Source organism: Lepisosteus platostomus, chromosome 6 (genome assembly GCF_059453375.1).
Source record: "Lepisosteus platostomus isolate fLepPlt1 chromosome 6, fLepPlt1.hap1, whole genome shotgun sequence".
Lineage (NCBI taxonomy): Eukaryota > Metazoa > Chordata > Actinopteri > Semionotiformes > Lepisosteidae > Lepisosteus > Lepisosteus platostomus.
The window spans coordinates 62,647,684-62,662,645 of NC_142616.1; the positions used below are offsets into that span (position 1 = coordinate 62,647,684).

The following is a 14,962-nucleotide window of genomic DNA, read 5'->3' on the forward strand; positions in this document are numbered from 1 at the left end:
CACACACAAAAAAGCTAAGATTCAATTCAAAGCTCTGAGATTTTTATCAACATTTCTTTTTGATGTGCCAATTTATCTCAATTCACTTTTCCTGGCATAAAATAAAAGGTAATTGTTCTGAGAATGAAAGAATGAAAGTTCTTAGAATTTATTATCCTATAACAACCTTGTCTCACGTAAGCCATAAAATAAGGTGTTACACAAAATCTTTTTTTACCACATGGGGAAAAAAAATCCACAAAACAATTGTTTACAGAAAAAATAATTCCATATTTATTTGCAGTATAAACAAGTCTTGTGTTGGTTCCATATACTATACAATATATAGGGTCAATTTTTATATCCTTCATAAATCAGAAAGTAGAACTGCCCTGTTACCAAGCCCATTTTTATACACATGTATAGATTGCATCTTAAAAAACAAAAAAAACGTATACAGCACATTAAAAACAGCTATTTGACATTTATATTAAGCTGTAACATGATGCAGATGCATTGTCAAAAAAATCCCTGAAAATTTCCTCAGTGAGGTAAGAAATAAATTTTTGTTCATTTTTCTCTCGCTTTGCTCATTCACTTTAACCCACATTTCGCTCTTGCTCTGATGAAGCTACAAGATATCAGACAGAAACAATCGTTCCTGTGCTCTGGCATTTTACAAATAAGAGAAAATGCATTTTAATTTTCTCTTAACATTATTACAAAAGACAGACACTCCTCCTCAAGAAAGCAGCTGGAAATGTGAAAAATTATTTTCATTTTAATACGCAGCTCCTCCCTGAAATGAATTTTAATCCTGGGGTGTGAGCAAATCATTTTTGTTGCCATCTGCTGACTGTTGGGCATCTCATTCTCAACAGGCTAGAGCAGTTAGCTCATACATGGAGCACAGCACGATTAAGTTACGCAGAGCAAGCTGTAAACCTGCACAAAACATGCTGAAGGCCACGGGGTGAAATCTAGCTGGGGATTTGGTCATTTGCTAAAATATTTGGAAGTTCCTCGGAGATCTTTGGATTACTCCAAAAAAAAAAAAAAAACTAAAAGAAAGCCACTCACATTTTTAGAAGTTTACACCCTTTTGGAGAATATTTCCCTGTTTCTACATCTGCTTCTCAAATGTCAGGTACACAAGTTGGACACCCCAAGATTAAGCTTTCCTTCAGTGACAAAGCAGTCAAGCTGTGTTTCTTGGAACTCTTGTACAAAAGTAGACAAATAGAAAAACCCGAGGCCTATTGTTTAAAAAATACTGCGGAAACTTGTGTATTGTATTGCAGAGAATAAGAAAAACAACAGTGTAGGACCCGTTACAAAGAAATTTGTGGGTGTCCATTATTACTATGTTTTGCTTTACAAAGTATTTTAAGCACATATCCTTTTCAACATTTACGTCTTAAGTGAAATACAAATATAGTGTTGAACAGTCAGCATTACAAAAATGCTAAAAAAGGTCATATAAGGCTGTCTTAAAGCCACAAATTCCACTCTAGCATTGATCCTTCCACTGAATGCATTCCCTGACTATCTGTTCCCAGAAACCACCTCACTAACATTCTCAGTGCTGCTCACTTCATGTCTCCCACCTCTCTCCTCTTTAGAGCCCAGGCCTTGAAAGAGCAGCAGCAAAGAAATTAAAAGAAACATTCTCTCCATTGCCTTTGAATACAGTGAGTGTTTGTTATACCCACCTGCATGTTCTCCCTCACCAGTCCCTCACTCACTATTTCCTCCTGTGAACTACTGTACCTGCGCTTCAGACTATTGGAAGTGAGCAAAGCTGTCCCAGTTCTAACAACATTTCTAATCACCAAGGCATGCGGGCGCTCAGAGTCCACCCAGAAAAACACTTTAAGGAAGAGGGTCTTGTAGCTTTGAAAAGCAAGGAACAATGAGCTTTTAAGTGCATCCCCTCTCTGCCAGTCCAGCCTGTTCTGACACTCCAGCTGCAGGGGATGATCACAGCCTTGAACTGGCAGGCCGGAGGACAACTGAACGTCTCTTTATCTTTTGTGGAGTACCAGTTTTAAGTGCCAAGATGTGAAAGGCTTCACCACTGTGCAAACTGCATTAGGTCATTACAAACATAGAAAAAAAAAAACAATCAGAAAATCACAAAGTTCTTTTTTGTTGGTTTGTTTTCTTGAGTTACAATCCAGGATTCTATTTTGCAATTTTGTCGTCTTCTTTGCTTTTTGAAAAAGTCAATATTTATATATATATAAATGTATGTATATAATCAAATCCATGTACTCTACATTCGGTAGAGTGAGATAACCTCTGACAGTAAACTCCAACCATCACATTGGCACCTTCTTTGTCAGGAGGTCAAGTGCTATCTAATATTCTTGACAGATAACTTAAGAAGCGCTGCAGATCTCTATTTTTCTTTCTCTGTGTAGCATTTCTTTCCAGTCTAATACTGCCTTTTTTAGAATAAAACAACAGTCCTGGCTAAAGGCAAGAGGTGCCACTTCTCAATCATCTTAAGTTGTGGCACAGCATCTACAGATAGCAAGTGAACGCCCTCTGAGCAGCAGTCTTAGAGACATCTCGTTGGCCCATCCCATGGTATGCACCAAGATGGCCTGGCAACATGTTTGAAATGCTTTAGGAGATGAGAATAACATTCAATCTCAAAGGGTAGATGCCCACCCAGTTCCTGATCTTCATGTAGACTCCAGCGTGTCGAGCTGGAACACATTGTGATTGGTCGGTGTCGTGAAATAGAGCTGGTCATTGGGTGACCGGTTATCACAGGGGCTGTTCAGCCCCAGAGTCCTCTCAAAGTCCAAGAGCTGGCCCATGAAGTTGAAGTTGGGCGAGATGTTCGACTTTTTCCGCTTGACGAAGTCGTAGGCATCGTTCAGGGACAGGTTCAGCTTCTGCATCAGATAGGCCACCGTGACAGTCACCGAACGGCTGATCCCAGCGAGGCAGTGCACCAGAATACCACACTTTTGAGAACGAGCCTCATCTGCAAAACAAAAAGGACAGCTTTGTTGTCAAACAGTTTTATTACGACTTGAACAACAAAGCAGTTCCAACCTCTACACCGTTCAACAACCGGAAGAAAACAAAGGCTTTGCAAGGGTGGCAGAAATAAGCAACTACCCATACAGCATTATCATGTATTATAACCAAAGAATATCCGCGTGAGTTTCTGTTCAAATGAAGACGCTTGCAGCCAAACCGAACTGTGAAATTAACCATGAGTTCTCCTTCCACTGTGCAATATTTAAAACACTTCCTTTCTGTGATCTACACATTTATAGATGTTATATATTATTTAAACACTGAATGTAACAGGTTGCACAGGTTGTCTCTCTGTGCACTGTACCATTAGTGTTAATCGTAGGTAAGTGCCTCCCTCAGCTTCCCCTCATCTGACGGCAGCAAATTTTCAAAAAAGATTTTCACTGCATCTTTAAAGATTGAGGTCAGCTGTTATTTTCCTCAGAGGCATTGTCAGCCTGAGGGGGAGATTTTATTTTTCTCCTCGATTATGTTCCAAAATAAGAGTCTCCAAATTATAAAGTCAGGTTCTATCATCCTAATGGCATAAAACTGAATTCAGGACTGTTTCAATTAAACTCGTTCCTCTTAAAACGGTAAAAAATGAGTTTTCTGCACATGATTTAAAAGGAATTAGTACCACAAATCTTACCAAGAATTTGAAAAACTAGGACTGAAACCAAAATTCTGTTCTCCCACTGTTTCAATTTCAGTTTAATGTTCATATTTAATGGTTAAATACTGTGAGGAATAACTGCACTCGGTGAATACAAATTCAATCTACTCATATTTTTACAATTCATTCATTTCACTGCAAATTTAAATGGAAAAACAGATGTGACCATAAGACTGTATTGAAGGCACACATCTACTTAAATTCCTTTCACCCAGTGGCACTGCTGGAAAAACTTTTGTCTAACGCATCCAGATGAAATAAGTCTATAAGAAACTGCTGTAACTGCTCAGAAAATTAAGTGGACGCACTGAGAAATATGTGTTTTGCGTGAAAGCTTCTGATTGATACCAACAGCATGGAAGCATACATAGAACAATATAACTAGATAAGGAAAAATTTATTCTTTCCCCCAATCTAGCACATTCAGTTGGCTCTAGATGGTGAAGCACAGATCCTGAGCATAACTGCAATACTCAGATCAAAGACTTCAGTGAGGATGGTAATTAGGTCCTGTGAATAAGCAATAACAAAATTACTTAGTCTGAAGCTACTATATTTTGTAAAGAGGTACAGAACCTGCCAAGACTTTAACAGCTGTCGTTTTACAGCACACTGAGCTGAAAAATACTTTTTGTATACGGAGGGTGGAGCATACTGATCTACTTTTTTAGCACTCAATTGTCATTTCAACATTTGGTTTGAAATGCCAGTGTTATATCTCTCTGTTCATGTGAGATATAAAACCAACTTCACACTTTATTTTTTTGTATTGATTTCCTACATTTTGGATAATAGAATGACTTGTCATATCATTTTTTATCCACCTAGGTTGCCTCACTAAAATTAGTCTCAGATCCATTCTAACCACAAAACAAACCAGCACACTCTAAAGTTATACTGAATTTTAAGTGTATTTTGTAAGGGGTTAATACCAAATGATAAAAGTCAAGGGTTAGGGAATGTAGGGATAGCTATCACATTTCCATAAAAACCAAAAATACAAACTGTGATTCTGTCCTCCTGGTAAAAACGATAAATATGCATGAAGGCCTAAAGAGAAGCCTTTAAAACTTTATCCTCTTTTGTTTGTTTTAAGCCCGTGGACAGTAATCCTGATTTTACAAACATCTGTGCTGAACAGTTGTGGGCTCTGTGGTTATGGGTCTTTTAGCTAAATATGACCTGAGTAAGGGAAAGAGCGGTGAGGTTTAGACTATTAAAACACAGACATGGTATGGACCAGAGAGACCTCCACTCAGAGGGAGAAAAAACAGACTCAGGGTAAAACAGGATGTTTTTGCACTGCTTACTGCTCTGCATTTTCCTCCTCTTGCTACAGAATTAATCTTGCCTTTAATTTGACACAGTGGCCACATTTTCTAAAAAAAAAGTTTTACCATCAGTGGGCGAGGTAATCCTCCATTTCCTGCCATTAATGCTAAGTACATGAATACACCACAGGGCTCAATGCTTTCTTTTCCTACGCAAGTGAAGCAGGAGAGAGAGAGCCAAAGAGCAAGCCCAAAGTACGCAAGGAGACGGAAAGCACGCAGGGAGAAATGCATGGATTAGCTAGATATTTCCCTGTGCAAACCCAGAGCATGGATAATCTATTTGAAATGCTAAACCAAGCACATGTTACACAAAACATTCATCATACAAGGAACTGTTTTCTTCTCAGATTGAATCTGAGCTAAATGCTTAAACAGTTGTTGTCAATTAACCAGTCTAGGCCTGTGTAAAAAAAAAAAGCTTCAGATATAATTGCTTTGATAGGATAGTTTTCAGGAATTTTAAGCCACTGTGACGGAAATAAACTATATGAAGTTGCCTTACAATGATATTCTCAAATGGCAACAGTTTTTTTTTTCCTGGCCAGAAAGCGTTTTTTCTCTGCTTGATAGATTTTGCAGGATACCCTGTGGAGATTCAGCTCTGCAGACCCCTTTCACAAGGCCCCAGTAGTTTGGACTATTAAAGATATTATTAAACCATGCATCAGGAAATGTGGATATGAGCCCTACCCAGCTGCTCACTCTTTTTACCCCAAGCTGATATGAGCACATCTGTGTGAAATATCACAGAACAGTTCTGTCCAATCTGAATTTTCAAACCTCAAAAGAACACCTTGATCTTATAATGTGGAGATCTTGTGGAGTTTTGTTTGGCTCTGTGTTACGGTATGTTCAGATTTGTACTGGAATTTGCTTGATCTAAATGTTAAAAACACACAAATTCGTTTGCACTACCAGTGGTTCAAAAACTTTGCACCTTTTGAAGATTTCCATGATTGATGAGCTATTTAGCTGTGCATTTTATCATACATTTCTTCTGTTGGTTTTCAGTTAAGGTAATGATGAAATGTAAACAGAATAAGAATCCTGAGCAATACTTCACACCCTCAGGTTCATCTGCATTAACCTTGTTAGCTGTTCGGAGAGGGTTTTTTGGAAATATCAGATGACCTCTTGCGTCAAGCAGTGAGACGACAATTGATTTGATACACTCAAGTCCTCTTTTCCTTTGGACTGGTTGGCAAGCAAACCAATCACTGTTAATACTTTCCTCTAGGGGTCAGCAGAAATATGATTATAGTGAGTTTCTGCCCTCAAAATGAGTCTCTGTTCTTGAATGAAAAATTCAAAGAGCCAAATGGGGTTCATTCCCAATGCAGTAATAAAAGTAGCCAAGTAATTTCTTTGAATAAGTAATACCGTCTTTTACTGCATAAAGCAAATATCACATCACTTTATATACAAAATATTGGTTTTGTTTAAAATTACATAAAAGAGAAACTGTAACAGCTTCAAAATGATTGTACTGCTGATAAAAAGATCATCTGTAGATTTTGAAAGAACAATATGGATGTTTGGTAGAGAAAGGAAAAAAATTGACATCTCAGTGTTTTCAAGATGTGAAAATTAAGTTATGAATCCCAGATGCAACAATCGCTTGTCACTCACCAAGTTCAGTGCAAAACCCTTTTAAAACCAACAGATTTGATTGTTCTTTAATTTGGGACTTCATTTGTCAATGCACTCTTGAACAGAATCTGGCATTTCACTTTCATTTGCAGTACTGAATGTTACAAACATTGCGTGTTTAGTTTCAATGGTGAGCTAGAAACTTAGTCCCACATACCGAAATGTCAAACGAATCTGAAATATTCCTACAATAGTAGAGGCTTCCCCCTACTGACTTGACCTTTCCAGAGGTCTTTTTTCCTGTAACAGTGTCCCTTTGTGCAAACCAACATTGTGCTGAATATACAGAAAAGCAAAACAAATATTTCTAACCCCATTGTACAGAGAAAGACTCATTTTCACTGTTTAAATAAACAGTATTCATTAAAGTCCCCCAAAAACTGAAGGTCTACAGAAAATGACAGGAGGGTGAAATACAACGATTTCCAGCTGTAATGTAGCAGATGAGCAGGGCTTATTGCTGAAAAAGTAGATATTTCTATGGCTTGTGCAATAGCAACTATGTGGAAACAAATTCATATTTCTTATGTCAGTAACTCCCCTGTCATGAAGCACTTCCATCCCTAATCCACAGCAGGTAATATTGGTAGGGTTTTTTTCCTACCAAACTTTGGAAAGGGTGATGGGTCTAGGATATATAATAAGGATCTATTCAGTGTCTTTCTCCCTAAGACGTGTTCAGATGTCCCTGTATTTGATCCTCTCTCACTATTAGACAGTAAATGAACTGCCACCAGTGACAATACCACAACAGCTGGCTGTGCCCAGGAGTCTGCACCGGCAGGGCTGTGGTCTGCAAGGCCAAGGGAATTGGATTGCTCCGAAATGAAAAGGAGAAGAAGAGCCATCCTGCTCTGCAAGCTCTCAAGGTTTGTTTTCTGAATAAACAAAGTGAACAGAAGAAATGTGGCTCAGGACAGGATGTGTTGTGAAACAGCGCTCTGTCTGTTAACCCACGTAAGCCGCAGAAAGCGGAAGCATTACTTCCTGAAATAAGACAATACTAAAAAAGCTTCATGATGACACTTGTAATAAACTGTGCCTTCCCCCCATTTTGGAGATAACTGTGAAACCACGGTAAAATTAAAAAAATATATATTCTAAGATGTAATTATTTCAAAAATGATTTTGCCGTGTTGCACTGAAAGCTTCATGTTTTTTTGCCTGTGCATTTTATCGATTCAAATGTAATTAACAGATAGTTTAGTCCAACTCAAATCTTGTTGTAGTGCACATTATCAGGCTTTTAAATATACCTTACATCAAATGTAAACAGATATCACATTCTGAAATTGGACCTCTTCTATTTAATCAGTGGATTAGCACTTTAAGACTACATCCCCAATGTCTGCAGATCCAGTGTAAATATGTAGTGCACTGAATAAGAACCAGTGAGCTCGCCACATGACTGGTTTGGCGGCGACAAGAGTGCAGCAGTTCAGAAGCAAATAAAGTGATCATTATGCTACTTAATCACAATTAAAACGGTAATAAACATGGGAATTCTGCAAGGAATATGCTTTGCAGTTCAGTCATATACAGATTAGCAATGCTCATCATGAAGAGAATACTGTTTCACAAACATATAATGAACACAGAAAGACTTATTTTTACATAGGATGGCGTTCTGAGGCTAACTGCAACTAAAAGGGGTAAAAGAATAGACTAAAAAGTGGATTATTTGCTCATCTTTGAGACCAGTAGACATTTTTGTTCTATGACTGTTCTGAGTTTATATTTTACCTTTTTCTGGTGAGACTAAATCTCACCAACAAAAACCTTAAGAAAGCATGCAGGACTGGGTATCTTACATTGCTGATTCTGAGTCATTTGGGCTGATCTTCTCAATACCGTTGGGGATTTAGAATAACTTGAATCAGGTCCCTTAGGTATCTTCTCTTTTCAAAACTACAATGCTTCAGTTCTTTTAACTCATCAGTCCAGAGCAGCAGTATACAGTATATTGTGTTCAATGCTGACTAACTCTCCATAATATTACAAATCAAGTTTTATGAGTGCATTGTACAATCTTAACTTAACCTCCCTAGAAATATCATACTGTTTCTATACGACATACTATGTCTCTTTGTCTTCACCTTCCTGGGTAGAAGACATAAATGATGTGGCAAGAAATATCAAAGGCTTTTTCAGACGTTGCTTCTCCCTTCTTTGTTTTTGTAGTTTATCTCCCTGCAATTCATACTGCATCTGTCTACGTTAAATGCCATTTGCCAGATTTCTGCACTTGTTCGGAATTGTACAGTATGTAAACCATTTTGAACCTCCTTTGCAGCTTCCACTGTGTTTGTGAACCTTCCTATTTGGTACCATTTGAAAAAGTAATTCTTTACCCAAATTTAGTCTATTGACAGAAATTAGGAATAGCAGTGATCCTAATACAGACCCCTGAGGTACTCCACTCCTTATATTGCCTCAATTGAAACATTCAGCCCCTTATCTGTACCCTGTTTTCTATTCATTAAATACGAACACATACATTCCCTTGATACCTACTCTATGCAATAATAAGTACATCAGTAATGTACAGGTATATAAAAATGCAATTGTTTGCTTTCTCCACTGCCTACCGTAAGCAAAACACTTTGTTTCTTAGGCATTTGTTTGTTTCCAACCACAGTTACCAAAATAGGTTGACACCTCATTGAGAACTTTGACGTCGGTCTTAGTTGTCTTAATTTCTAGATTAAGTAAAAGAGAGACATTTAATAACCACCACTGTCTACAAACTTCTGCTCTAATAACAGTGCTACCCTGATTACAACAGTTAAGCTTTATGCAGCTTTTACTCAGCTCTCGTTTTCCTAGGGAATGAATGGAAGGAGATTCTCAGTGGGGACAATAGATACTAGAAGCCCTCAGATCCCATTAAGTTGATGGAGAGGAGAGAATGGTATGACACACATGAATTAACGTTCTGGAATATTGAAGGACAAAAGGATCAAGTCAAGTATCACAACAGCAGATGACTATGAACTGCCAAGAAACTACATACTACAACCATATTAAATATGGACACTCCAGATACTGAAAAATGACCAGTCTCATCAGCATCCACCAAGAAGATTCTACTATCTGCCCCTAGCTAATTTCCTCAGATGTCTGAGTAAATGGAAAGGCTGTTGTCGCAAATCCTCAAAAGTCCTCATTGCTTTAGCCTAATGTTTACAACAGGCATTATCCTATAAAGAGGTCCAGCATTATCAGATAGCAGTAAAAGCAGTACAGATGAATGTGGTCATTCCTGAGACGGAACTGATGAGTAATCTTGATATAAAACAAATCTATACCATGCGTTTTTCTCCCAATACGCAGTTGTTTTTGTGTAATGTGAAGACTTTTGAAAAGGAACACACAGCCCTCAAACTAAAATCACAACACAAATTAATTCAAAGTTTCCTTCTTTTCTCAGTGCAGCACTCCAAATGCATGTGATCTTAACAAGATGGCTACCTGTCTTGTTAATACAGAAGGTGTACTGTATGTTGCAAACCCCATACAGCGAACTCAAACTAAAACAACACGAAGCAGAAATCAGCTATTTTTACTTTAAATTGTAATAAATGCAAGAAGAAACACTCCTAATCGGTTAACAGATAACTAAAATTGAAAAACTACAAAGGGTGCTTGTGTGCTGTGCAATGTAAACAATTTTGAGGACTCATTCAGGAACAGCAGGAGTTGAGCTGCAATGACATTTCTAAACAATACTTTTTCAAATTACAGAAAATTACAACATTAATCTCCTATTGCAAAACCAGGCTCGTTAGAGTGTAGCCATGTTTATGCTTCTGAGAGGAAAGATTAGTGTCCTCCAGCTATTACTTGAAAGAAACCTGATAAAAAAAAATGTTGAGCGCCTCCTATCCGAAGCCTGAGAAATAACATGCAAAAAAATTGGGTAATTTCTTAGCACCCGAAGAGCAAAGAAGAAAAAGAATGTTTTGAGATTAAAAGTTATGGCTCTGGCATGCAGGTCCCTAGTACCTCAAAAAGCTAGGCCACTTACCAATGAATGAAATGGCCTCTGGAAAGAACTGTGATAGATTTTGGCTCCAGTGATCCGAGATGGGGATCTGTTTGTACTTGAATTCACCGTCGTGCTCAAACATGTTGGGGAGGTTGGGTGTCACATTCAGTATGTACTTAATATTGTACTTGCCCAGCACGTCCAAGTTAGTAGAGTCTTTGGCACAGCCCAGATAAAGGTAGGGAAGAATCTGAACAGGAAAGGCAGGTTGGTTGTTAGGCAAGGGGCTTCCCTCGGACTCAGTAGCACTGCTGGGCTCCCTGTCCGATTCCCCATCGGAGCAATCGGAGCTGATCCGTAGTCCTCCCAGACCAAGCACAGATACAGGGGGGGAACTGCTGGGACATGAGCTGTCCAGATTGGTCTCGCAGTGCTCCGCGTACTCCATCTGAAACTTGTTGAATCCACCTAGAATCACATGCACATGAACAGCTAAATAAACAGAATACAGGTTTTTCAACAATGTTCAGTGTAATTAAGGCCCTTTTAACCGACTTTCAAAATACTTAAAAAAAAGGATATTTTCCAGTAAAACAATGGGATTACACACAATACCCATGTACATATTTTAATTCCAAAGTACACCCTGCTGACATGTTTTTAAAATTGTTTCTGATATTTCTGTAAAACAAAAACGTCCAACCTCTGTATTGTTTCAGTTGCTGCTTAGAAATGAGAGGCACTTAAAGAGATATCTGGAAGTGACATTTTGGGGACTATTTATAGAACTTAAGAGTGTAACTGAATTTCTGTCAGAGCTTATTCTTTAAAAACACTTATTTGGTCCAGAGATGAAAGCAGTAAGCCTGTGCAGAATCAGGTGTACACATTGCTTATGATATCTGCTTCTTGGAAAGAAATACCAGGAAATGAAAATGTACTATACAGACTTATAATGGAACGGATATGAGGCTTTGCTTTTCATTTCTAACTCAACCATGAACGTTTTCATTCTTTACAACTCTTGGTGCGTTATTATTTTCCTATATTAAGCACAAATTCCAATTTTAATGATGCTCTACAACGTCTATATAATTTCACAATCTTATTTCGATGCCTAAGACATAGAAAAAGCTTCTGAATGACCGGGTGCTATTTTGTGAATGACAAGGAAGTCACCTATGAAAAAAAAAACTGTTACCGCTTTTTCAAAAATCACGGAAGATCAATAAAATCTCTTTATAGACAAGCGGTATAAATGGAATAGTTGTTTAACTTTAATTTTCAGTGCTATATTTTGTATTTGATTATATAAGATAAGAGTAAAGTATCTGTCTCTGTCCATTCATGAAAAACATGGCTTTTTTCCTAAAGGAAGACAACATGGCGGAGCCATTTTGGAATTTTAATTGAAAACATCTTCATCTTGGTCACTCACATTCTTTCACAAAGTTTGGACTACAATTTTGACCAAGTGTATTTAAAATAAAAAAATACGTTAAGGATAAGGACTTGCTTAGTTTCAACACTAATTAATTTCACGATATAATTTCTGATATTAAGATTAACGATTTAAAATTCTCATGTTTAAATCCCACGTTTTGCAAAGCCCTCGTCGAGAAGTGTTGCTTGAAAAATATTTTAAATAATTATGAAAACACTTCAATTGTCTAAACTCAAAAGTTACCAAAACATTCCAGTGGCATCACTTTTTAATATAACAGGAATAAAGCTTATATCATATCTATAGATTTAGGTTTTCGCAACGTAACAGTATTTTAAAAATATAATCTTTGCAAAACAAACAAATGTTTCAACACTTATTTTTTAGTTCTGACAGTGAAAAGTAGTTTTTAATGTACAATTTAAAACATCTGGGAAAATGTTACTTTTTATGTTTTTAATATACACATTTAAGACCTCTGAGCAAGGCTATTTTGTTTCGTTTCTTGAGTGCAGAATACAAATCAGAAGTAGAGATCCTTTAGACAGGTTTTGAACACCTATAACTAACTAAAAGCTTTGCTTAATTTTTTTATATAAAATGCATCGTCCAACATCATGTACGAAATCACAGCTTACTAGTCAGTGTCCTAAATTAACTGTTTTGACCCTTAAGAAATTGCTTGCTACGAAACCTCAAACTCCGTTTAAGTTTTACCGCATTCACAAATTTAACGACTCCGGGACGGCTCTCCTTTCCTTACAGACCTGCCAGCCACATTACCCGAACCCATTACTTGCCAGAACACTTCAGAATTTTTAATGCAGACAAAAAACGAAACTCAAAATCAAGAACTGTCTTGACATATCACCTAGTAATAATCCAGGCTTACTTCTGCAATGACATCCGTCTTCGAGGCTGTAAACCTCGTGAATACGGTTAAAAAAAGTGGGGGATCCTTCAGTGTAGATGTGTTTAAAGCACATATAAAATATGTTTCTGTAACTCGATTTCGTCTTTTCAAAACTGGGACAAACTTAGTAGGCATACTTAAAATAGTCCATTCGGTGCCCGAGATAAGGCGCCGAAAGTGCAGTACTCTCAAACTCGAGTGGGCTTTCGTGACAGAGTTAACATGAAGAATAATACAGGCGTCTTACCCTCCAAGTAGTAAGCCTTGCACCCGTCGTCCCTGAGTTTCTGCAGAAGTAGCCCCAGAACAGAGCTTGCCGATCCATTTTCCTGCCAGTCCGAAGTGGCCTCGTCGTACAGAACCACCGTGTCCGTCTTGCACCGCTTCACGAACTTTTCCTTATCCTCGTTGTTGGGGATGATGGACCGGATTGGCAAATTCCCCTTCTTGAGCCTCCGCAGCATCAGCCCCGGGATAGCCAAATTGATGGCTGTCTCGATGTGAGACGACTCGAAGAGCTCGTGGGACCGACAATCCAGGACGAGCAGCGAGCCCCCGCCGGCTTCCAGTTCCTCCTGCAGCCATTCCACGCTTTTGCTCGGCATCATCGTGGTCATGTCCCGGGAACCGCTCCAAAGATTATTTTTCATGAGGGAAATATAGGCAGGCTTGTTATTTGCAAATAAAAAAGAAGAAAAAAAATGAGGGGCAGATGACAGCGAGGTGGCCTCCTGGAAGAGAACCACGCGCGGTAGTGGTCGTCCTCAAATCTAGCAGCAGTAGTTGTACTAGACTGCGGGGGGAACTTCGTGTGATCACGAAGCTACAGTATTGCAAAAACCATAAAGGATATTTGAGTTTCTTCCCTGAAGCAGGAGGATGCAATCCTTTTTTTTTTGTTCTATCGTTTTGTAATGTTGCTGTCCATGTGCTGTTAAAGCTTGCACTCCTCCCGTGGTATGTGAACTTAACTGTACTGCATATGACGGAATAAGGATTTTGGATTTATTGTACAGATCATTATTTCAGCATGTTAACCATTCTGCTCAGCCTCCCTCCAGTTTGTCATTTCCTGCAACCACTCTCTGACAGTCCGAATTAAAAGGGTTTTGCTGACAGCTGTGTCACGGAGGAAGGAGGAGCGTTGAGTGGAGCTTTTAAAGAAACAGTATCCAGGTTGGAAGTTGGGTTACAACAGGCGCAGCAACTTGCTGGTTGCTCCTGTGCGCTTTCCTTTTCTATTTCATGTGTTCGTCGTTTTCGGTTCACTGCAACAGAAAGTTAGACCACAGAAAATAATATAACGCATTGTTCTGCTTCTTCATCGCAGCCATCTGTTTCTTTAAAAGTAGCTTTAAAAAAGGCAACTTGAGCCTGGGTTCATTTATCCCCAAACCTGAGCAATAATTAAACCGCTCACGTGTTCCGAGGGAGTCTACAAAGCCTAACCTACAGTAGGTTTTGAATAAACAGGTATCATTCTCTTTGTTTTCCTATAGCCTTTATTTTTATTTCACCATTGCAGATTTGGGAACGGAATCTGTAGCAGCAACTCTTTAATTGTTCAGACGTGTCCAGCTGTCGAAACAGCGATGATTCGTAGCAAAAGACCTGGGGACCAGAAAGATTGGGCTACTAGTGTGCATTTCAAAACTGGGTTTCGTAAGAAATACAGCGGTGGGTCATCACTTCTTGCAGAAATAAAAACAAACTCAAAGTAATGCACATGCCATATGGCAGAACCGGTTACATGTTCCACTCTGGCACGCATACTGTAACACCTGCTGCCCTGGTTCGCCTCCTGCCCCTGTAACAATTCATAATTTAAACCATTTTCGGATTACGCGAGCTTCACTGCCTCAAAACCCCGCCACCCGTCTTTGAACGGGTTCATTACTCAGAATAAGCTGTCTTTGACACGTGTGATCTAGTGCAAGTGGTC

At 38.5% G+C, this 14,962-nt stretch overlaps 1 protein-coding gene across 2 annotated transcripts; it reads right to left on the bottom strand.

The window, feature by feature from the left end:
• Positions 1 to 246: 246 nt before the first annotated feature.
• dusp7 (dual specificity phosphatase 7) lies at positions 247 to 14,371 on the bottom strand. Of its 2 annotated transcripts, none has more exons than XM_088636774.1 (3): positions 13,268 to 14,371; positions 10,856 to 11,131; positions 247 to 2,977 (listed from the first exon to the last, which is right to left on the bottom strand). In XM_088636774.1, exons 1-3 carry the CDS (start codon positions 13,668 to 13,670, stop codon positions 2,670 to 2,672), a joined length of 987 nt encoding a protein of 328 aa, XP_088492900.1. In that variant the 5' UTR covers positions 13,671 to 14,371; the 3' UTR covers positions 247 to 2,669. The 2 variants fall into 2 exon arrangements, with proteins under 2 accessions (XP_088492900.1, XP_088492899.1); XM_088636773.1 differs by having other exon boundaries at positions 10,703 to 11,131; positions 13,268 to 14,351.
• Between the last annotated feature and the right edge of the window lie 591 nt (positions 14,372 to 14,962).